Below are 25,348 nucleotides of genomic sequence, written 5' to 3'. Positions count from 1 at the left end.
ACAATAAAGCAAGAAAAAGACAAGCAAAAACATAAGAATTACAAAGGAAAAAAATTAAAATGATATTTACCAATGACATGATTATATTCATGGAAATTCCAAAATCCTTCACAGAAAAATGATTAGAACTCATATGTAAATTTGCAAGGTTGCTAGACATAAGATCAATATATAAAAATCAACTGTATTTCTATATGTGGGCAAAAAGCAATTAGACACTGGAATTTGTAAAAGCTAATAATACCAAAAACCTCAATACCTGGAATAATTCTAAGAAAAATATTCAGGATACCAAAAAATGTAAAATATTATTGAGAGAAATTAAAGAAAGCCTAGATAAACATATTCTTGGACTGGAACACTCAGTATTACTAAGCGGCAATTCTTCCCAAATTGAGCTCTAAATTTTAATGACATTCCAATCAGAAGCCCAACAAGTTTCTTTTGTGGAAATTGAAATGCTGATTTTACAATATATTTGGGAATGCAAAGGGCCATAAATAGCCAAGAAAATCTTGAAGAACAAATCTGGAGAACTCACACACCAGAGATCAAGACTTCTTACAAAGCTAAAAGAATTAAGAGTATAAGGTGGTGCAAGAAGAGAAAAACCAACCCATGGAACAAAATAAAGATCTCAGACACAGACCCACGCATATGTGGTCACCTGAATTATGACAAAAATGCCACTGATGTGCACGGAAAAAGGATAGTATTTTCAATAAACGGTGCTGGGTTAATTAGGTTTTTCTATTCTTACACAGCTAAGCTGTCTCATTTACTTCTGTAGCTCAGCTATGATCTGAAATAGCCACAGTATCCAGAACTCTATAGTTCAGCTCATTCCATTGACCTAAACACTCCCCTATGCCACTGCCTCTTGGGCATCCAACCGTGACTCAGACGTGTCCAGACTTGGATTTGTCCCCGCCCCCTGCCCTGACTTAACCCTGTGTTCCCCATCTCTGTGAATGGTGCAGAGCAGTGCATCAAAGTAAAGGTTCTGAAAACTCTGTTTTTGTTCAACAGTTATTTTTCTCTCCTGGGACAATTATATTCTATCTTTAGGTCAGAATTGATGAACTTCGTCACACATTTAGTTTAAACGATAATTCAGTCTGGGATTGTCCCTGGGTACTCTACAGCCATGGCCTCTGGTTGGCGTCAAGGAAATCTTTCTAAGTTTTAAAAACCAGCTCTCGGGCAGCACTGCCCTGCTCCACTGACTCAGAGATGCATGTCTTCACACCCTAAGGATTCTGAACTTAAGATGAGATATATGACAAACTTAAAAAAAAAATCACAAAAAAGCCACTTTGTGTGCAAACAGAGGAGTCAGTTGTGACATTGCTTATCCCAGGAGGAACTGAATTTGAAATCTGGTAATTCTCACTTTCAATGTCTTCTAAAAGACTGCACCGTGAGTGTAAATTGTCACATACTCGGAAGACAGACTTTCACTGCCAAGCAATACAACTGCCAAAACATACAGAGGAGAACATGGAATTTCGAAACTGGCAGGGGCAGGTGTGGCCAACTCACGTACCCAACAAAACCATCTTCCAGACACTGAAGAAAACCTCTGGCTAGCTTTCAGGAGATGCTCTTTGACTTTGACTTCTAGGTATACAAAACTGAATTAAGAAGAGTCAAAGAATGTCTTTAACCAAATAGGAAATGTAGGTGCAAATAATATTCTCTAAAGGCCCCCAAGCTGCACTGTTAATAGAAAGGTGCTATGAAAGCAAAGAGCATGAGTTCAGGTTATGAAGAGCGACATGCTACCACCACACGGCTACACATGACAACCGAAGGTTGACAGTTATTCAGGGCGGCCTTAACCCTCCAAGTATGAGGACAGCTTAGTGTGCACGAGACACAGGAGAAAATGGCCAAGTACGCAGACAAAGACACCACACGTGACTAAGTATAAGTCCTTTTGCGTCATTTGTTTCTAGTCTTTCTTCTCCTCCACACCTCTCCCCTAGAAAAGCTGCTAACAGAGCAGTGGTGGGCCAGCGGATCAATGAAGGTTTGCAGAGGTTTTCCACTGAAAGGCCTCGAAAGCCAAAGTAGCAGGGCCTGAATTCCAGTGGATACATTTTCACCCCCAACAGAGATCTCTCGTATGCTATCCAAACAGAAGCATCCTCAAGCTGTCCGCATCCACGCTAAGGAGAGGGAGATGGAAGGTGGGTCTCTTCCTGGCAGTTGACCTTCATCTTGGGACTGTCCCCATGTCATCAGGGCGACTTTTGGGAAACACAGCAGACAATAGTTTAGGCATAATACAGAGTCGGCAAAACCCATTTGTGCCCCATTTCATCCTCTAAGAGGCAACCTGCCCGCGCAACCATCTGATGGGGTCAGGGCTGAATCCTCATGAGGGAACACGTGGGAAGGTGTTTTCCAAACTCTAAGCTCTACAGAAATGCCAGTTTCCACCAGCGTCATCATCAAAACATCACAATTTATAACACCAGCTATTAACACCAAACTCATCTTAAAAGATCAACACTACAGCGTACTATAGAGTAAATTTAAAACTCGACTGCAAAGGGCACCTGTGCTGATCTGCTGGGGTCGTGCACAAGGAGGGGTTGCTGGTCCCATTCCTCCCTCTACGAGCTGGTTCAGATCTTTTCAGGACATAGATTCTATCCCAGAGCTTTTTCTCAGGTTTTGACTAATGTACCAAATATTTCCCCTGTTCTTACCCAAAGCACAATCTGTTCAAGCCATCACTTTTTTGAACTTACCTGGTCCAATGATTTCTTATTACTCAGAGGAATTGGTGTCTGCAAAGTTCACAGCAATGGCCTATCTTCCAAGAATCTTTTCTGACCCTCCCCGGGTCGGGCTTCCTGGCCGCCTTTTACACAAAGAGGCCCAGCACAGAATTTCTTCTGCCTCAGCTGAGTGCATGACTCAGCATGGGAAAACCAGCCTTTTTTTTTTTTTCTTTTTCAAGGAGGCCAACTCTTTTGCAAGACCCACATTTGTTAAGTTAATCCATCAAATACCACAAATTTCACTTACACTCGGGTTAGACAAATACAATTCTTCACATGCATTGGGGGATCCTTCTCAGCCAAGACACCCCGACACAATACAGACGGGGAGATGGAACCTTCCCCAGAAGGGGTCCCGCAGCCCGACATAGAGGCCCCTGGCAGCATGTGAGCAGACCGCAGGCGGCCTGGGCGCCGGGCCACCGATAAGCGAAGAAAATCTCCTCCTGGCCAACCTGGAACTCTTCAAAAGCACGACAGTCTCTCAGTTCTCCCAGTATTTCTGCTTCCCTCCACACAGAAAGGAAACACATCCAATCGCCAAATACTCCCAGCCTAGAAGGCAGGGCGACCACAGCTCTGCTTCGACAGAGTCATCAAAGGTTGGGATCGTTTGGGAGTTTGCTTTCCAAGCGCGCTGCTGGCCTGGAGAAGGCATGACGCCACCATCTTGAGCCCAAGGCAGCTGTGCATTTTTGGCTGGAGTTCAATATAAACCTTACAAACGTCTGCTAGCTCTCCTCTCTCTCTCTAAATAATAATAATTTTGAAAACAATTCCATAGTCACAAAACCTCCAATCCAGTGTTTTCACTGTAACACTTTTCCTGCACCACAGAGAAAACCATGTATTCCAGACAAATACCCTCCAGCGGGAGGTGATTCCTGCCGGAGGAAGGTGGGGTGTCATTAGGCAGATTGAAAGTCAGCAGCCGAAGCGGTTCCAAGGAACCACTGAACACCAGCGCTCTCTGAAACAGCGAAAGCAATGAAGATCCAGCAACCAATAATTTATTGTTCGAAACAGGCCCTTAACAGTTAAGTCGCTGAACATGCTTTGATTGAGGAGTGAAAGCCAGACAGCAGGATACTTCCCTGCCATTCTGAGAGCTGGGTCTGTTAGAAAGATACCACAGCGGCTGGATTTCACTGATTATTTAACTGCCCCAGCTAATAAGCATTCACGTACAATCATCCGTGTGAGTGTCCCAGTCCAAGGAGTGTCCCCAGAGCCCGGCCTGGCCCTCCTTCTCTCTTTCCCTCATTACAGACATGAGTGTGCCTCGGAGCCCGATGTTGGCAGTGTGCTCAAAACAAGCCTTTGACGGGGCAAGTCAATGTGGGTTGTTATTTTAGCGCATGTGTTTGTGACAGACCTGTAAACAGATCTGTCGGCGGAGGAGAAACCAAACTCATTCCTTTGGACCTTCTTGCTCCAAACTTTTGGACCTTCTTGGGAAGTCCATAGATTTCCAGGACCAAAAGCAAGAATCTGAACTTGGTGTATAAGACCAAAGCTAATAGAATCCACAAATGCGGGGCTTCCTGCCCCCTGCATCCTCTTCCTTTAACTGTATCTTCATATTTACCGTACGGTCGGCAGGCTGTCGTCTCCGGGCCGAGTCCCCATCTCTGGCCCAGGAGGACCACGGGCCGCGCTAACCAGCCTTGGCCGCAGGTGCTCCGGCCTGGCTGAGCCGCTCACCTGCCCCCTGACACTCAGCAAGTTCAAGGCCCTGAGCTTGTTTTCTGTGTGCGGCAGGACGGAACCCACCGCTGCGATACTTCACCCCTCAGCCTTTCCAGGCCTCTAACGGTCACTCCGTGGAAGTTTCTCTTTCTTTGCTAGGCGGCCCCAGGGACACACTTCGCCGCTGTTCTTTTTTAAAATGGTGTGGCCTCATTTCAGGAAACGAGAAGAATACAGACACAGAGAAAAAAGTCCATGGTTTCCTCGTGTCCACGTGATAAAGAATACCTTTGAACTTATCTACGGAACAGAACAGACTCACAGACATAGAGAGCAAACTTACGGTTACCAGGGAAGAAAGGGGGTGGTAGGGGATAAACTGGGAACTCGAAATTTGCACCCCTAGGGGAGTGATGGAGATGTTTGCTATCCTGATTGTGGTGGCGGTTTCATGGGTGTAGACATCTATCAAAATTCATCAAAGTGTACACGTGAAATATGTGTAGTTTACTGTACAGGAATCATACCACATTAAAGGTGTTAAAAAAGAGCACAAAAAAAGAAATCATGCTGCCTTTTCAAATATATATTAAAAAAAAAGAATACCTTTGAGACACACACATATACAAACACACTCACTCAAAGACGTATCATATGTGTGTGTGTTATGCACACAAACACAGAGCCATCTATTGACTTGAATCAGTAGCATTTAGAACCATCCTCATATAATTTTCAGACATGAGTTTATGTTAGTCTCTCTCACCCAACATTCAAAGCAGAGACTAAACGTTAGTGGGACACATACTAACCCCAGTAAGTCATGTGTTCTCTGATCACAAAGGGGGCTTAGTAAATCCCACTCACTGGCTTGCTTCGGAAAAGAATGCTGTTTGGAAAATCTTCAACTGACTAGCAAAAAAAAAGTCTGCTTGCTGGCTCCGTGCGACCACCGGTGACACATCCCTGCTCGCGCTGGGGCGCTGCCGCTGAACTCCACGCCACCTTCCACAGACATACTCGGGGTGATGGGACCACAGGGAGGGAAACGGGGGCCAGCCCCACCCTCTGGGGTGCCTCGAGCCTTCATACCTGTGCTGATGCTCCTGTAAGACTTGATAAATGCTGATAAGAAAAGTTTGGTTTTTAAAACTGCCCACAACACAGTCCTTGAAGACTCGGAACTCTGCCGCCGTCACCGCCTCACCCTCAGGAATCTGGGATAGGTTGAACTTGAACTCTTTGTGGTGCCGCTGGCGAGGGGAGAACTCCTTGTCGTACTCCACTATAGGATCAAACAAGAGAGAGTGACAGCTGTCGTTACTCGGCCAAGTGCCACAGGCTCACCTCCAGAAAGCTCCCCCGTTTTACTTCAGAAGCGGATTACCGGTTACCGAGGGCTTGTTCGAGGGACCAGGGTGGGGAGGGTGATGGAAAGGACCACTGGCGAGGCTGTCAGACGGGCTGAGATGAAAATCCTTCATTTTACCCAAGGCTTAAATAAAATTCTTAGATTCCACGGAAAGACTTTAAATACTGAGTTTAACCAAGGTGCATGAAAGCAAGTTATTGAAACTCTTGGCTTCAGGTCTCCCCACCTGCACGGATGGGATGAAGAGGGCTTCATGGGGAAGCTGTCAGAATTCAGGAAACGGTGACTGAGAACGCCTGTCCTGGCCCCGTGGTCCCTGCCCAGCCCCCCTTCCTTCCTGAGGCTCTGCCCCCAGGCTGGTTCATTCTCTTGTCTTCAAGAGATTGGCAAGACCAAGGGGAGCCCTGAGCTGACCTTCATGGGGGTCCTGGTGGTGGCAGAGAGGGGTGGGCAGTGCATTCTGCCTGGGCCTCAGGCCCCAAGGGCCCACATGCTTTGCCTCATGTCCAGTGGAAATTTTTGCTCAGGGGTTCAGTGGAAAGCTTCGTAGAAAATCTTGCTCTAAAGTCCACTGGAAGAAACTGAGGGCTGAATGACTCTGAGCAGAGGACCCTCGGTTGCTGTGAAGCTTCCATTTAATCTGCATGTGGAACCCAAGTCTGAGGCCAGAGATGCAGAAAGAATTCGCCAACAGGATAATTTGCTATTTTTGAATGCTTTTTTAAAAACTGGGAAAGGACTGCATCTAAAAGGTGTTTTTCTTTTTAAATGAAACCTTTTCCTTTCTTAAAGGCAAATTATGGAAAACCCCAACTACTGCTGATCATGCTTCAGTCATTTATCAGAGGGCTGGATCCAGCTCAGTGTGAGAGAGACGCTATCAACCTCGGATGCTTAACTCTCATCCTTGTAAACGGGAAAAGGAGCGCCTGGCTTCCCACCACAGGTCCTCTCTCCCCAGAGCTCAGAAACCCGTCTGCCCTACGGTTCCTAGGAGTTTTTTTCCTTAGTGGCAACCACAGTGAAATCTCATGAGCAAATGAATCCTTGATGCAGAGTTTTTCCGGGACTTGTGGGCAGAGAAAAAAAAAAAAATCAAGTTATTTGCCACCTCCAACTGCCCACTTTCTCCCCCATGTGCTGTTTTCCATGATCACCAGAGAAAAGCTTTGCAGATTTAGCTTCTTTTGAAAAAGAAAAAAAAAAGCCAATAACTCTTTATAAGAACTTGAGACCTCAATGGCATTGCGGAAGCTCAGGAGAGTTAAGCCCTCCATCCGTCTGAGGTTTTAAACAAAGAATTTCTGAAACTGCCATGTGACCAGGCAACAAATCTTTTAGATTCCAGTTATCCCTTTTGTGGGGGAGTTGCTGGGAGGGGGCGGGGAGAATAAGCTTTGGCTTGTGGAAGAGCTTGAATGTAAGTGAAAAAAAAAAAAAGAAAGTCCAGCCAGAAAGTAAACTATGGTTCAGTCCCAACAAGAGAACAGGTTTTTTAATTAGTGGCCAAGCATGAAAAGCAAGATTGTTGGGGAGTTCACCCAAGGACACCCACACATGAGGGTGGATTGCTTTTCTCTAAAACTGATCTGCCTTTAATTTTGATATGTTATCATCAGTGGTTAAAAAGTGAATCAAATCTGATTTCCCAAAGAGACTTTCTGAAAAATAGTCACAAAGCTTCCCTAGAGGGCCTTTTGGGTGCTGAAATTTTAATCATAAATGAAAGCATAGCCTCAAGATTCTTTTGAAAGAATGCCTAAGAATTCCTCAGAGAAGCCTTGCCATTGTCCTCAACAGGAGCCACCGTTAGGAAGAAAAAATATGGATGCAAAGCAAGATATAAAACAGTGACATAAGACTTTTCAATTATAAGGAATAAGAAAGGGGCAGACATTTCAATAAGTGAGAAGTATGTTCACTAGTCTCTGGAGGGGTGCGCCCCCCAGTAAGCCACAGCTCCCGTGCTCGCACCCTAGGGTGGTCCCTCTGCCTTGGGCTGGCCCTGTGACCTCTGGAATAAGAGGAGGCAGCAGCGGCGCCGAGTGCCCTGCGAGGCTGGGCCGTAAGCTTTCAGCTGCCTTCCATTGCTTCTTGGGTTGCGTGTCTGGGGGAAAGACGGCTGCCATGTAAGAATCCAGCTACCCCGGAACCTCTGTGCTGTGAAAAAGTCCATGCTGACCACGTAGAGAGGCTCTGTGGTGCCTGAGCACACAGATGGGGAAGGAAGGAGGGAGGGACGGAGGGGAATGTCCGGTCAGTCTCCAGCCACCTCAGCCGAGGCACTAGACATGCGATGAAGACGCCAGCGGGGATGTCCCGCCCAGGGCGATGACACCGACCTCAGTTCCCAGCTGAGGGCAGTCGCGTGAGAGCCCTTGCGTGGGAACCGAGACTCGGCTGAACCTAGCCATTCCCAAGACTGCGAGAGGGAGTAACAGTACGCGGCTGTTTGAAGCCACTATGTGTTGGGTGATTTGTTACCCGGTAACCGGCAACTCACCCAAGAAGAGGAGGGAGGGCCAGAGAGGATAAGAGAGGGAGAGGAAGAGAGAAGGGGAGTCTGACCTTGCCGGGAAGGGGAGAAACATACAGTTCTTAAGGATAAGGGATTTTGAAATCCTGGGAGGCGACATGTATGACTAAGGAAGAATCCTGGCAAAAGCTCACAGACAGATGTGAAGAGAGAGAGAAAGAACCTAAAAATGGGAAACTAGCAGTGTAGTTCAGAGCCCGCATTTTACTACAGTGTGAATTAGAACTCAGTGCCTTATTTGTGACTTTCCCCCATTCTCCCCCACCGAATCTCAGAGCACGCTAACCTGTCTTCTGCTTTGCCTTCATCCTTCCGGGGGAAGATTCACGGTCTCCTCAGCCCCCATGAGTCTCGGATTGCTACCCACCTCATTTTAAGCTCTCCCACCTAAAGCCTTTATCATCTCCTGAACCTCTCATGATGTCTCTAGGGAGGCAGGAATGTGTGCACTGGAAGACCACAACAGTAAAATAGTCGTGTTTCCAGTGAGCTTAGCAGTCCCCTTGCAAGCTCTGTGAACTGGGCTCCTTAAACATCAGGCAGTTCAAGAAATACGAGAGAGGACTGAGTTCTGAATCCAGTGCTCAGTACCAATCCTGCAGCCCCTGCACTTGGCTTCTCAAAGCTGGTGCCACGTGTGCAATACACGTAAGTAGCAGCCAGGAGCGCGGACGACGTGCTTAAAGCTGCCAAAATGGTTTTGAATTCCAGCTCCACCTTCTCTTATTTAGGTGATGCTGTGCAAGGTATTAGTCAGTTTCAGTTATCTGTTAGGTGGGAATAACAACATTTGTGAAGATTAAGTGAGACCATCTGTACAGAACAGTCCACGGTAGAGTGAGTGTGCAGTGCACGTTAGTTGTAAGTATCATTAGCTGATATTTGAGAATCTAGCTTCTCTGGGTGGAGAGTGTGTTTGCTGAGTTTTTCAGATTTACTCATGAGTCTTTAGAGACAGCTGCTGAACGCCTCCTCTATAAAAGCTCTTTAAATGGGAGCGACGCATTCTGCAGAAAGGGCAGCGAGTGACACCACTGTCATGTCACCAGCCCTGGGGCTTGGCTCCTGGATACAGTGCTGTGTTCTCTGAGGCAGGAATTCCTAGAATTTTTTATTTCAAGGACCAGTGAAAACATTTTTTTAACGGTAATGACCTCACCCAAGGGCATTGACTGTGTCCGTTTGCCACTTGTAAGGACAATAAAACAAATAAGGCAACAGACTGCGCCCTTTGAACTCAGTGGTTTTATTTTTAAAGGTCCTTTGAACAGCAAATCAAGTAGGAAGGACATAACTGAAGGATAGACACAAATCCTTGAGGTTGAATCCGTTTAGTCTTATAAAACTCACTCTGTTCTCTCTCTCTGCCTCAGACTTTACCAGTGGAAATTTCAGACCAGCACCAGACCTCTGGCCAACAGGCAGGAGCCACAGCCCTAAGGAATAAATGTTACTGGGTTAAGATCATAAGTGTAAATTATGTAATAGTATACGTACAAAAAGATATAGGTGATTTATGGAGGAAATGAAGCATAATAATAAAGCACCAAGGGGCCAGCACCAAACTTAAAAACTGGAATGTGACCCATAGCTCCACGGAGCGTTCCCCGCCTCCACCCAAAAGCGGCCTCCTGTGATGAGGTGTCTGGTACTCCCCTGCTTTTTAGAAACAAGAGTTCTACTCCGTATGTGTTATCGCTAAGTCACAGAGGGTTTTTCTCATTCTAATTCTGTTTACTTGTGATTCCCTTTTTCTTGATTCGTCGTGCTGAAGGTCGTTTTCTTTTTATTTCTCACTACTGCTTAATGTGATTGTAATAAGATATTTTAATATAGGCATTTTCTATCATCCCATAAAGTATGAATTATATCAATTACAGTTGTCTAGAGAAAAATAAAGACACCGCCTACTTCAACTGCAAATATAAAAGAGAGAAGAAAGAAGGAGGGAAAAGAATAGAACAATCTCTTAATATATTAAAGAGTTAGTCACATATTCATTATTTTCTCAATAACTGGACTCACTCAATGGTTCATTCAGTGCAGCTCAGTGAAGGGGATTACAGTTGACCCTTGAACAACTTGGGGGTCAATTCTTCACATCCTCAGTTTCTCCAAATCCGTGGATTCAACCACCCATGGACCATGTGGTACTGTAGTATCTAATATTGAAAAAATATTCCCCAAGAAGTGGACCCACGTTGTTCAAGGATCAACTGTATATTCAGTCCACAATAAATTCTACATTTTCCAAATGCTTAATGCTTCCACTTAGAGACCAAACTTGAAAAGCCTGAAACCCTTTCTTAAAAAAGTTACCATTCCACTGACAAGTGTAAACATTTTTTCATGCAATGGTACAAGTTCATTTAATTTTAGGCAACACAGAAAGTTCTGGCTAGTTTTCCAAGTGTTGTAACAATGGTGGCCTTTTGACTTTTGTGTTGCAAGGGTACAACCTTAAATAGTAATAGAGACTCTGAGCTGAACTCCCCAACTCACTTTTTAACCACCGTCAGATGACTCTTTACCTGCCAGGGTTCACCAAATATTTCTAAATGTTCACATTAATGTTCTGTGAGAGCCACAAATATCAGGAAGAATCTATTTTCCTGGCTGCCATGCTCTAAATGACTTTTTTCCCCCAAACTTTACTTTTTATTTTAAATAATTATAGATCCACATGTGGTTGCAAAAATAGGATAGATTAAAAAAAAGTAGGGGGGAGGGTACAGCTCAGTGGTAGAGCACATGCTTAACATGCATGAGGTCATGGGTTCATGCCACAGTACCTCCATTAAATAAAAAAATAATAATAATAAACAAGTAAACCTAATTACCTCCCCCACCCAATTTTTTTTTTTTTAAAGCAGATTGGTCCTGTGCAACATCTTATATAACTGCAGGGCAGCAGCAAAACCAGGAAACTGACACTGGCATTAGTACCTTAATTAAGATGACAGGCTCTCCTCTGATCCTGGCAGTTTTTACGTGCACTCCTTTGGGTATGTATGTATATGATTCTACGGTATTTGATCACATGTGAAGATTCCTATAACCACCACCACAATCCAGGTACAGAACTGTCCAGTCAGCACAAAGGAACTCCCTCAGGCTCCCCTTCTATTCCCAATGACGTTTAAAGACCAGACTCAGCCTGGATCCTATAAAGAGCTTTGGGACCAATAATAAGTGCTTACGTGTTGTCATTAGTCATAAGGGTTAACCACACCATTATTGCTGTTGTGAAAACCTCACCTTAGAACCTTTGTTCATAGCCCCATACAGGTATTGATATCACCGTCGGCTCAGTAGCCACCACCACACGGGCCTTACCGCTAAGGGACCGAGCTAGAGTGGGATGGGGCGTGGACCTCAGCCAACACGAGCACGCACTCAGTGCTGAAGCCAGCAAGCGCGCGCCACGAGGAGAGGCTTCAACCGAACCAGGGCTGCCTGGACGGAGTCTCGCTGATATCAAAGAACCCCATTTTTGCCTGCTTCCAAGGACTGCTATAAAGAAGCGATCAGACTACGTTCAGTAATATCAACATACACAACATACATTTTTTCTGCAAATAAGAAAAGTTGAACAGGTTCTTCAGTCAAAAATGCCTAAAGAGAAAATTCAAGACTCTCCCACACCCTTTTTTTTAAGTTGAAATGTAGTTGATTTACAATATTAGTTTCATGTGTACAGCAAGGCAATTCAGTTATACATATACATACATTTTTTCAGATTCTTTTCCATTATATATTATAAGGAATTGAATAGAGTTCTCTGTGCTGTACAGTAGGTCCTCATTGTTTACTGATTTTATATATAGTAGCGTGTCTGTTAATCCCAAATTCCTAATTTATCCCTTCCCTGCCCTTTTCCCTTTGGTAACTATAAATTTGTTTTCTATGTCTGTGAGTCTATCTTTGATTTGAAGTAAAATTTGTATCATTTTTTTAAGATTCCACATATAAGTGATAACATATGATATTTGTTTTTCTTTGTCAGACTTTCTTCACTTAATATGATAATCTCTAGGTCCATCCATGTTGCTGCAAATGGCATTATTTCATTCATTTTTATGGCTGAGTAGTATTCTATTGTCTATATATACCACATCTTTATCCAGTCATCTGTTGGTGGACATTTAGATTGTTTCCATGTCTTAGCTATTGTAAACAGGGCTGCTGTGAACACTAGGGTTCATGTCACACCTCTGATTTTGACTGCACAGAAATATTGGGTGAAATGTACCGTGACTGAGAGGAGAAATCAAAGTCTGTATTCATTGTGTCAGACTAATCATGTCTTTTTTGATGACTTGGTTTCTCTGGTTGCTTCTGCGTCCTCATCCTTGGTGTGCTGCAGCTTCACGACAACACACCGAGCTGTGTGTTTCCTTTTGTTTATTCCACTCGGATTACAGTGGCCTTTGTGTGTCTGTGGTTCTCTACCTCCCATCAGTTCTGACAAAAGTCTTAGCCATTAGCTCATCAAAGATGGTCTCTCCTGCATTAACTTCCGTTTCCTCTGACAATGACAGTTAGATGCATGTTATATTAGACTTTCTCATTCTAACTTCCACATCTGTTTTTTTAAAAAATGTTTTGGGGAGAGGTGATTATGTCTATTTATTAATTAAATGGAGGTACTGGGGATCGAACCTAGGACCCTGTGCATGGTAAGCATGCATTCTACCACTGAGGTGTACTTTCTCCCCAAACTTCAACATCTCTCAGCTGCACATTTTTATCACCTACCTCTTCATCTCCAGGTTGGACACTCTCTTTAGACCCATCTACGTTAAATACTAAAGAGAGAACTACAAGTTCACCAGTTCTCGCTTTAGTATTTAACATATAGTTTAAATCATACATTATTTCATCATTTAATGACTTCTTAAAAATTTTCCAACAGTTGCTGCTGTTGTGGTCTGCTTTGTCATCTTCCATGTTCCCTTGTCCTGTGTTACTATTATGTATTATTTATACCATTCTCCATTCTCTGTGTTTCTACATAATTGTCTTGTCTTTTCTAACTTGGTGCCCATCTTCTTATACGTGAGATCCTTGGGGAACTTCACCTGCATGGCCCTCTCATTCCTCTGATGACTTTCATTTGGGAGGTTTTACTTCTTTGGGTGTTTGGAAATTTTAAGGTCATCTTCGACTGAAATTCATCCCAAGTGTTTAAATTTCTGTTGCTTTCCTTAAAAAAAAAAAACAAAAAACTGCTTCTGTGAGGAACACGACCAACTTGGAATTATTTGTCTCTCCTGGAGACTCGGAGGGCCCTGGCTTCATGTGGGAACCTCTAAGACTGCTCTCCCGCGTTGGCCCGGACCTGCGCTGGTCTCGGGATGTGCGCTGGTGTCGGTATGTGCGTTCCCAGAAACCGGCTTTTGTGTTTGCTCACAGTAACAACGCCAGGGGAGCCTCAGCGATGTCTCTGAGTCGCTGACATCTGGGCAGTGGACATCCTCGCCTCTGTTTATCCTGGATCTGGCCGAATTGTAGCCAGAGGGCTGTGTGGATTATCTAGCTTGCAACACTTCCAGAATTTGAAGGCTTTATCTGTTGTGTTTGGAAAATACCATTTGGGACACATTCCTCTCAACTCCTAAAGATATTATAAAACCTGCCTCATGGCTGAAGTGTTTACAGGGACTGTCACACACATGCTCTCATGCATTTCTCAGTAGGTGGGCAGAGTAAACATTATCACCACAGGATCAGCTGGGCTCTCAGGCCACAGGCGGCTCAGGGCTTTCCCTGTGCCACTCACTTTTACAATCTGAACTATTATTTTATGCTGATGCCTCCCAAATGGCCACCTCTAGCCTGCTGCTCTCCCTTAAGGAATGTGTTTATCTTACCGCCGGGTCATCTTCATCCAGATGCCCTTGTGCACTTGTGCCCCGACAAGCCCAAAATGAAACTCTTCATCGCCCCAGCAGAGCCGCCCTGCAGCCCTGCCTCGGTCCACCCCATCCGGCCCAACTGGCCAGTTCGCTGCCGGCTCCTGCTGACCTCACCTTCCAGGGTGGCGCTGTCCAGTACAGCAGCTGCCATCCGTCTGCAGCTATTCAATCTAAATTGATGCAAATGAAGAATTTGGTTCCTCAGTCACACCAGCCACATTAAAAGTGTGCAAGGGCCACGTGTGGCTGGTGGATACTGTGTTAGAGAGCACATCAGGGAACACTCCCATCTGGACAGCACCCTCCTGTCCTGCTCCCTCCACAGCCACCGCCCTGCACAGAGCCTGGTCCCACTGCCTCCAGTTTTGCTCCTCGTCCATCTGTTCTCCACGCTGCAGCCAGGACCACAGTCACAGGTCTGACCTCATGACCTGCCTGCTTGGAGCCTTCCATCCCATCCCCTCAGCCGCCCTCCAGCCTCAGCCCTCACCTTCCCCCACCTCAAACTCTACTCTTGGGAGACATTAAATCACTCTACTACACTCCCCTGGACCTCATGCCTTTGCCTTACCTATATAATTACCTTGCCCTTTAAAAGATCTTTCGGATGAATGATAAAGAAGATGTGGTGTAGATAGATAGATAGATAGATAGATAGATAGATAGATAGATAGTTAATTAGATAGATAGACAGACAGAGAGACACACAGACACAGACACACACACACACACACACACACAATGGAATATTACTCAGCCATAAGAAAGAATGAAATTTTGCCATTTGCAACAATATGGATGGACTTGGGAGGTATTATGCTCAGAAATAAAGTCAGACAGAAAAAGACAAATACTGTATGTTTTCACTTATATGTGGACTCTGAAAAATGAAACGAATGAATATAACAAAATGGAAACAGACTCATTGATACAGAGAACAAACTAATGGTTAACAGTGGGGAGGGGGTGGAGGGAGGAGCAAGATAGGGGAAGGGGATTAAGAGGTGGAAACTACTGGGTATAAAATAAATAAGCTACAAGGAGATACTGTGCAGCCCAGGGAACACAGCCAAGAGTTTATGACTTTAAATGGAGTACGATCTGCAAAAATATTGAATCGCTATACCGTACACCTGAAACTAATACAAAATTGTAAATCAATTACACTTCAATTAAAAAAAAAAACCCTTCTCTCCCTCCCCTCTGGGATGAAGACTCTATAGGCCTGAAATTTTGCAAGTGCTTTGGTGTTCCTACGTAATGCTAAATAAAAACAATTTAGTGAAGCCATACAATAAGGGGAGGTACACCAGCGTTCCGATTTCTGCTCTAAGTATCAATGCTTTGGGCGAAAATACCAAATTGAAACTCTTTTATTTATAAAACGTGTTTCTATGCAGTGTTAAGTGTCCCTCTTTTGCTAGAACTCTAACCATGACTTACAACACCTAGTGCATAGTCAGCAGCATTTTAAATCTTCCTTTAAGTTTGAGTTCCAGGAAGCCTTCCTCAATTGCCTTCCTTCTCCACCCGCCCCACCCCATCACTGGTTCAGGAACCCTCGCTCTAGGTTCCCACAACGTCCAGTGGAAATTATGCCCAGACCTTATACTAAGATGACCAGCTGTTCATGGGGCCGCCTACCTCACCTGCTGGACTGTAAGCCTCTCAAAAGTAGGGTCAATGCCACGGTCACCTTCACATCCCCAAGAGAGCTCAAGAATGTTTGTTGAATGAATGCAGGAGCCAGGACTGTGTATCCCCAATGGGCAAAAGGGGCCAGAACAGAACTCAGACTTAGGACTCTAGCTCCGGCAATCTTTCCTCCAGACCCAGGGGCATCTTCCGGAACACAAACAGCAAAACTAGGGGCCGGACTTGACCCCTCTGTCCAGGTGAGTTTTCTGAAGCAGCAGCACTGTGTGCCCAGAATACCAATGTTCACGTTGCTCTGCTCTCAGCATTCGGGATGCAAACTCCAAGCATGTTACATTTTAAAAAGCAGAGGAGAGAAATTAATCGGCTCAAATTACTTCAGTTACACTCAAGCCATATCACAAGGTCACCATGCACAGGAAAGGCAGAATGGATTTTTAATCTCATTCTTAATTCAGAGAAACGGACCTCTGACATTTTCTCTCTTTCATTCTTTTTTTTAAAATGAAATTTACATAACAAAATTAACCATTTTAAGGTGAATAACTCAATGGCATTCAGTACATTCACGATGTTGTACAACTACCACCCCTGCTTCCAAAATACTTTCAGCCCCCCAAAAGAAAACCCTTGCCCATTAAGCAGTAGCTCCTCATTCACCCCTCCCCCCAGGTGCTGGCAACAACCAATCTGTGTCCTACCCGCATGGATTTGCATATTAAAGATACTTCATATGAATGGAATCAGACAATGCTTTGAGACTTATTTCTTTCACTTAGCATGATGTCTTCAATGTTCATCAGTAGTATCGGGACTTCGTACTTTTTTCTGGCTATATAATAGTCCACTGTCTGTCCATGCCACATTTTGTTTATCTGTTTATCCATTGGTGGACATCTGGACTGTTTCCACCTTCATTCTCTCTCTCTTTTTTTTTTTTTTAACATATAGTCATTTTACAATGTGTCAAATTCCAGTGTGAAGCACAATTTTTTAGTTACACATGAACATACATATATTCATTGTCACATTTTTTTTTCTCTGTGAGCTACCACAAGATCTTTTATATGTTTCCCTGTGCTATACAGTATAATCTTGTTTATCTATTCTACATTTTTCTTTCATTCCCTTCTGTTTTTCCTCTCTGTCTCCTCAGCCACAGATTCCCCAAGGCCAATGCTGGAGGCATTAATAACCATCTATCAGAGTTTAAACACAGCCCATTCCCCAAACTAGGGCGATTAGCTCAACACCCTCCTCAGGATCAAGCTCTGCAAGGTATCTCAGAGGCTGGAGCATCACTGAGTGTTGCGTGAACATACCCAGCACCATCTCTGATGCACAGAAGGTTCGCAACAGACATTTTGCTGAGTCTGATTATAAAGGAGGTTAAATCAGGGGAGTCACAAGAGAGACCAGGAGAAGGACAAGTAGATATTGTAGACCAAGAGTCAGGAGAAGAAAAGGGTACCTCGCAGGTCAACAAAGTGGGGAGGGCGGCAGGAGAGACTGAAAACCAACCACTGATGAGAGAGCAAGCTGCTCGCCGGAAGGGATCCTGGGAAAGGCAGAAAGGGAAGGACTCTAATCCAACGGCTATTGTTTCCTTTTTTGAAAATCAGGCATCTAGTACGCAGGCAAGAACCCTGGCGCAGGCTGGGAGGTCCTGACACGGCTGCTTTTCAGTCTGTCAACGGACTGAACTGTTCTCAGTCTCCTGCGGCACCTGCAGGGTGGCCTGAAATCTGGAAATGAAGATGATGTCCTTTTATCAAGGACTAGAATGTACTATCAATAACCCACTTATTAGAGGTTGCTATGCCTGTTTACAGATTTGATGACCACCCGTAATAGGTGGGGAAGTCACTTCCAACCATGAGGCAGAGAAAAATCAGACCTGGTGCACCAAAACTCTAGGACAACGCCCGGCAGGGCTAGAAGGTTCTAGACAATGCACTCTTTTTATTAAGAGCACTCCCTAACTTTGAGATTTGCAGATACTAACTAATAATACACAAAATAGAGAGACAAGTTTACACTGTACAGCACAGGGAACTATATTCAGTATCTTGTAGTAACTTATGGTGAAAAAGAATATGAAAATGAATATATGTATGTTCATGTATGATGAAGCATAGTGCTGTACTCCAGAAACTGACACAACATTGTAAACTGACTAGACTTCAGTAAAAATACATGCATACAAAAAAAGAAAAAAAGAGAGAGCACTCCCTAATCAAAATCACGCCCATCGGGGCTTCCCTTCCACACACCCTTCCCTGGCCAATAAATCCTACCGCTTCCATCGCAGCTTCTGCAGAGACAGAGCAAGAGCGTAAAAAAGCCACAGAAAGGAAAAAGCAGCCCTTAAATGACTGAGAACTGAGCTCTGTCAGGCAGCTTTCTCTCTTTGGGTGGCAGCTTAAATCAACACTAAATCCTGCCTTTTTCCACAGTGGACTTTTGACCGTGACAATGGAGCTGCTCGGTTCTAACGAAACGCTCAGGGTTTAAGAGTGGAAAGTAACTGGCGGGCTGGTTCCTCGCCCCGGTTCCCAGGGTGACAGGGGCTCCATGTTGCCCTTCAGTTACACTGCATCAGACGACCTGCTATTATTCGTGGCGCGGCGTTGAGCCTGCCGAACACGGGATGTGGGACGAGGCCGTTCTCATGCTCCTGTCCAAGCCTGGGGTGGCCTGGCTGCGGGGAGCCTGGTGGGGGGAGCTGCACACCAGCCTCCCTCTTCATCTGAACGGCCCTCAAACCCGAGGCCACAGAGAAAGAAAACACAGGCGTATTGGTACTGAGGGCCCCTCCGACGTGTGCCCACGAGGGCAGGGCATCTTGTTTTGTCCCCGTCTGTGTCTCGAGTGCCTGGAATAGCACCTGCCCACAGCAGGTGGCTGCTGCGTATTCCCTGAACGGGGGAACCGGCCACCTGGAGGCCATGGGGCTGCGCTTCCCTGGGCACCGGCCGGCCTGGCCTGACCACAGCGAGGGCCAGACACTTGAGTCTTTCCCAGTCAGCCTAAGACCTGGGGTTCTAACCCAACACGTGATCACGGCTGCCGTGTTCTAAACAAGATGGAAAAGTCCCCCACGCAGTGCAAGATGGTCCCCGCAGCACAGCCGTGTCATGTGAGCACCCGAACACAGGAAAGGGTATCCTTTCAGAGACAAAACCTGGATCCCCACATCCTTGCAGAAACACAACAGAAGGCTTCACCCGGGGCTGTTCTCGGAGAAGCTCTTTCCCTTTCTGGGGCACCAAGCCCTCCTGGTCCCTGTTGAGTTTAGCGGTGCCGACGTGTTCAGCCCTCCTGGACTCCAGCGCTCACTGGCAAAGTTAAAGCCTCAGCTAAAACAACAACCACAGACCCACCCAGGTTAAGCATTTGAATGTACGATGTGGAAGGAAAAAGGGGAAAAGAAATCACAGCAGGAAACACCTAAATGAGGCTGAAAAGAGCGGGAAATATTGTGCTTTATGGTTCCCATCTTCCCATTCCTAAAAAAAAAAAAAAAATCATGTGGGTTCTGAGTTAACCAGATGGATAATCCTTACCTGAACAATGTAATTTCCCAGGTAGTTTTATATATAAGAGTAAAATGGACTCCAACCCACCAAAGTGCTCTTGGGTCCTCACGGGTGACGGTGACAATGGATAATACAAAGTTAGAAAGGCAGAAGGGCACTGGGAGCCATTCCAGCGTGACAGATGGGTGGGACGCACTCATTCGTATTTTTCATTTGGTTCTGATTTACTCATTAACAAGTGCAGCAAGGAGAACATATTTGGGCCGAGTTGGACGCTCGGGCTCTCACAAGCCCTCATCGACTATTCCCCGAGAAAAAGCCATCTTGGATTCATTCTGCAATTATTTCCATGTCAAACACCGCTGCCCTGTCATTTTGCTGCGGGGCTGAGTTTAGGGGGAAAAACGGGCTGGAGGAGAAGCTTCTTATCCCAGCATCCATCTGAGGGGAGGAAGGGGGAGGCAGAGGAATGAACAAAGTGACAGCCAGAGGTTTCTCAGGCCCTCTCCCGCCCTCCCTCTCCTAATTCAAAACACGATGCTTCATTATTGGTGCAGCACCAGAGGGGACATTCTTTGCTCCGGTGATTCACTTTGTTTTCCTGAGAACACAATGGAGAGAGGCTCCCAGTGTAGAGTTACTGATTTGCCTCCCGATTAAGTCCAAGCTAAACTGCTCACTTAACATTTTGTTTTCCCTGAAGCACAGCAGGTCCACATGGGGGGTGAGTCCTCACGTCCAAGTCACAAGATCTCGGTTCTTTCGGGATCCCCAACCACAGACTGATGAGACCAGCAAACAGGCTCGGGAGCAGCGGGCTCGGGAAAGAGGTGAGGAGGGCTAGAGGGAGAACAGGAAATCACCGAGGGCACTTGCCCTTGGACTTCAGATTGACACGGGGTATGTGGTTTATTTGGATCAAGTCCAGCCTCTTCCGGGCACGGAAATGACACAAAGTCATGGCTCAGAGGACCGAAAAAGACAGGTGAGAGGAAGTGAGTAGAAAAGAGGTGAGGAAACACGACAATAATAAAAGAATCCACCACGCAGCCGTGGAGGGACAAGTCTGGTCCCAATTCGATGGGTGATTGCGCTGGACCTCACTGTGCACTCAGTTCCGGGGGCTGTGGCCTGTGCACGGTGAGTACCACCAGGTGCCGTATCCCAGTTCACCCACATCGGTCTTCCCCTTCCTTTCTCTCTTCCTGTCTGGCATTGCCAAAAATCAGACAAACCAAGTCTAAAGGAGAATAAGAATGAGAGAAAGTCATGAATAATTATTCAAACTACCTAAGAACATCAGCGCCTTCCCCACAAAACCTTCCACCAAAGCCATGAGGAATCAGTGCAATTTGTGGGCTGAACTTTCTTCTTTCTCTTTTTGTAGCCTTCAAACGCTCTCAAGGAAGGAGTCCAGCACAAAATAAACCGCTAATGAAATAACTAGCCCTCAGATAATGCAAACCCAGGCTGATGGAGGCACTTCCCTAGTCCCTCCAGGTGTGGAACCACTCGCTCTCGGAACTCCACTGTATTCTGAGATTAGGACACCCCCTGGAAGCCCAGCGCATCGAACGTGAAACCTACAAGGGAAAGGCTGGAAGTGACTGTCATGTAAGAAAAAGGGAAGGTGTTGCTTTATAGCCCTTTTGAACCGAGAAGAAAGTCCACCCAACCAAGCTTGGAAACAGGTAGCCAGCCTGCACCAAGCCTCCCTGAGCGTTCTGGAAGGATGTGCAGCCACTGTGACGGGGGCTCAACTCACAGATATCAGAGTCCCCTCCATCTCAGGGGTCCCTCTTCTTCCTTTTCCCGGATGGAGAGCCTGCTGAGTGGGACCAGGCAGGGCCGAAAAGGGACAAAGGCACCGTTAACTGTGGGTGGGAGAGCCATCTAAGAGGGAATGGCATTTCTTTTTTGTGGTCCTGCCTCAAACAAAATGCCATTAGGGAAGAAGAGATGATGGCTTGGACAGGCTGCCACCAGGCTGCAGCAGGTGGAGCCTCTGATATCCATGTGATTGGAAAAGCAACTCTGCCTACTTCAGATGACAGCTTGGGAAAACCCTTTGTCTCTAAAAACCATGAAAGTTTCAAAAGTTACCAGATATGGCCAGATTTTATCCTGACCCGACAGTGTCGACAAATCCGGCCAAAGAAGATCTTAGACAGTGAGCGTGGGCTGAAGGTCTGCACATTTTCAACAGTGCAGCAGGGGTGAGACTCCTGAGAGCAAATGCCTGGGATTCAGCCCGGAGACGTGCCAGCAGCCTCCCAGCTCCATCAGCAGGGAGCCAGTGGTGTCAGCCAGGAAGCGCCTCCATTTTCCACTTTTCCCATCTCCATTTCCTTATTGGCAAAGTACTGGAAACACCAACACTAATGCCATCTGAAAGTGAGGTGTGAGTACTAGGAAAAGAATGGAAATACGTATGTTCCAGAAAAAGCCAAAACTCGATATCCACCTAAAAAAAATCAATAATATTTACCGAACGTCCATTATCTACAAGGTATGTTAATAAGCCTTTGGGATGATCAGAGCACTCTCTATACAGGTCACATTTACACACGGATCATTTTCCCCCCATTAACCTCACCCTCATGTCTTTGCTTATTTATTTACTTTACTGAAGTAGAGTTGATTTGCAATGTGTTAGTTTCTGGTGTACAGCACAGTGATTCAGTTATACATACATATCCATTCTTTTTCATGATAGGCTATTACAAGATATTGAATGTAGTTCCCTGTGCTATACAGTAGGTCCTTGTTGTTTATTTATTCTGTATATAGTAGTTTGTATCTGCTAATCCCAAACTCCTAATTTATCCCCCCTACCACCACTTTCCCATTTGGTAACTGTAAGTTTGATTTCTATGCCTGTGAGTCTGTTTTTGTTTTGTAAATAAATGCATTTGCATCATATTTTAGATCCCTCATATAAGTGATAATCATACGGTATTTACTCTTCCTCTGACTTAACTTCACTTAGTATGATAATCTCTAGATCCATGCATGTTGTTACAGCTGAGTAATATTCCGTTATATACGTACACCTCAATTTCTTTATCTAATCATCTGTCAATGGACATTTAGGTTGCTTGCATGACTTGGCTATTGTAAATAGCACTGCTGTGAACATTGGGGTGCGTGTATCTTTTCAAATTAGAGTTTCCTCCAGATATATGCCCAGGAGTGGGGTTGCTGGATCATATGGTAATGATATTTTTAGTTTTTTAAGGAATCTCCATACTGTTTTCCATAGTGGCTGCACCAAATTACATTCCCACCAACAATGTAGGAGGGTTCCCTTTTCTCTACACCCTCTCCAGGATTTATTATTTGTAGATTTTTTAATGATGGCCATTCTGATGGGTGTGAGCTGATACTTCACTGTAGTTTTGATTTGCATTTCTCTGATAATTAGCAATACTGAGCATCTTTTCATTGCACACAAACAATTTTAAAGTTCATTAAAGGGCTTATAAGGATATTACAAATACTAAATGTTATATTTAATTGAATGTTCAGTTAAAGCTTCCCCCAGCCCCCTACATGTCCTTGAGATTAATTAAAAGCTTACACAGCAATAACGTGCTAATTTCTCCCATCTATAGTTCTCCAGTCAGAAAGGAGCAGTAAGTATCTACGGTCAAAAGTGGCTTTGATAGGAGGGAGAGAGGGAGTCTTGGAGCAGCTGTATCACTTCTTAGAAGATTCACAACGGCAACAGGGATAAGTGCCCAGCCAGAGGAAGAGCCCTGCTATTCACTGACCCTTGCTCAGAATGTTCTGGAAAGAACGCTGGGAGGGCCGGGTCAATCAGGAGGTCTGGACCTGCCTTTAGCTGACAACATCATATTGCATCACTTCTTGACTTCTTCCTCTGAGCTTAGAGCCCTCCTTGTCACCCCTTTTACTCTCACACCCTCCTCCAAGACACCAGGCCATCCTGTTTGCTGCATTTTCAAAATCGATCAGAATCCAAGCTGCCACCTGTTATGTGAACTACTGCAGTAAGCACCCAATGTGTCTTTCTGGTTCTACTTTGCCCCTTCAGCCTGTTTTCTACACAGCAGCCACAGTGATGCTTTTAAAACACAAATCAGATGATGCCATCCCTAGTACATAACCCTCTAAGGCCCTCTCTCTAGGAGCTAAAGCCTTTCCAGAATGTAGTTCAGAATCCTTAGGGTGGTACACAAAGTCCACCCTGATCTGGCCCTGGCTTACTCTGACTTCATTTCATACCTTTGAAGACATTTTTCAATAGGGTAATTCTGTGAACATGCTGAGCACGCACCTGCCACAGGACCTTTGCACCTGCTACTTCTTCAGCAGTAAGATGCTCTTACTCTACAGAACTAGAGCGCTCTCTCTCTCACTTCCCACATCTGCCAGCTCAAATATCTTCTTAGAAAGGCTTCCCTAACCACCTAACAGCATATCTGGTTACTCCCCATCCCCTTACAAGCCTGCTGGCCAGATCTCCATGGCACCTGTCATCACCTGGCGTTACACTGAATTTATTCATGTATCATCTGTCTCCTTCCCTAGAATGCACATTCCATGAGCACAAGAGGTCTGTGTCATGCACTTTCATACCCCAGGTGCCCAGAACCAGGCACAACATGCGGCTGGTGGCCAACACTTCTTTCGAATGGATGAGTAACCTCCCTGATTTTATTTTCTCCATTGGCCGAAGGGAGGTAACAATAACTCATTTGCCTCATAGAGCTTGCTCAGTACTTAAATGAGATAATACATGTGGGGGCATTTTGGAAATTATAAAGTGCAAAATTCTCTAAGTGAAAGATATGACTCATTTCTATCTGCCCACTGGCCTGGGAACGAAGCAGAGCCAGCAAGTCAACCAGCATCACTCCTACAAGTGAGCTGTGTGCATATTCCAGAAAACAGTTTTTGACACCTGGTGGTGGTAATTGCAATCTCTCAACTGAAAATTGTCTTTCATGCAAAAAAAAATTTTTTTAAATCAGGGAGAATAAAGAAACATTGGGTACTGAATATTACAGAAAATGCGCAGCAGCTCTGCTGGAATCCACAGATTCTGTATTGACAAATTTTAAAATGAATCAACACCAGAAAAAAGGAGGAAGAACATTCCCTGGACCAGATACGCAGGGCAGGGACCCCAGCGTGGTGCCGGGGGGCTGGGGTTTGCACAACGAAATGTCCGGGGGACGCAGTTGCTATGGTTTCAGATCCCAGCACATCAAAAGCCCGAAGGCAGCCTCGACGACTTCTGTGACTCGCACTTTGGAAAGTCGCAGAACTCTTGGTAATTTGTACGGTTTTGCTTCATTTTGTCCCGCGGCTCCCAGAGGAATGGTGATAATTAGGAGGGAGAATCTCACAAACACTGAGAAAAAGGGAGAGCGCAGGGGTTGAGGGCATGGTAGGAAGAGGGAGGAGTGGACTGGGGACCTTAGAAGGCGGAGAGCCTGAGGGGTGGCAGGAGGCTGTCTCCACCCCTACTCCCAGGGTGAAGAGAAGACCCACAGAAATAGGTCAGCCAGGTGGCGCGGCTCCAGGCTGTGATCTGGCGTGAGATGAGGCTCGGAGACTGGCTTCAGGTGTCAGGAGGTGATGGGGGAGAAAGAGGTCAAACAGACCCAGCAAACTGCACAGAGAAGGCAGAGAGAGGCAAGCATCTCCCCCGTCAAAAGCCAGGGTCCCCTGAGAAAGTACTTTCCAGGGTCAGAACAGCACGCAGTCCGTCCTCAGCAGCACAGGGAGGAAGACGTGTGGAGACAACGCTCTGAACCTTAGGCCTGGTGTCAGGTCAAATCTCATTCCCAGCACCTCTCCATCCTCAGATTCCAAAT

At 45.5% G+C, this 25,348-nt stretch overlaps 1 protein-coding gene across 1 annotated transcript in view; it reads right to left on the bottom strand.

Moving 5' to 3' along the window:
• The window catches only part of BMP6 (bone morphogenetic protein 6), a 132,105-nt gene that overhangs the window by 20,596 nt on the left and 86,161 nt on the right, over positions 1-25,348 (bottom strand). Inside the window, exon 2 of the mRNA XM_031435223.2 lies at positions 5,574-5,766. Within this exon, the coding sequence (XP_031291083.2) occupies positions 5,574-5,766 (193 nt within the window). The remainder of the gene's footprint in view (positions 1-5,573; positions 5,767-25,348) is intronic.

The sequence above is a fragment of the Camelus dromedarius genome, chromosome 19, assembly GCF_036321535.1.
Source record: "Camelus dromedarius isolate mCamDro1 chromosome 19, mCamDro1.pat, whole genome shotgun sequence".
NCBI classification, from domain to species: Eukaryota; Metazoa; Chordata; class Mammalia; order Artiodactyla; family Camelidae; genus Camelus; species Camelus dromedarius.
The sequence above is the reverse complement of the archived record's forward strand: the minus strand, read 5'-3'. Positions and strand labels throughout refer to the sequence as shown.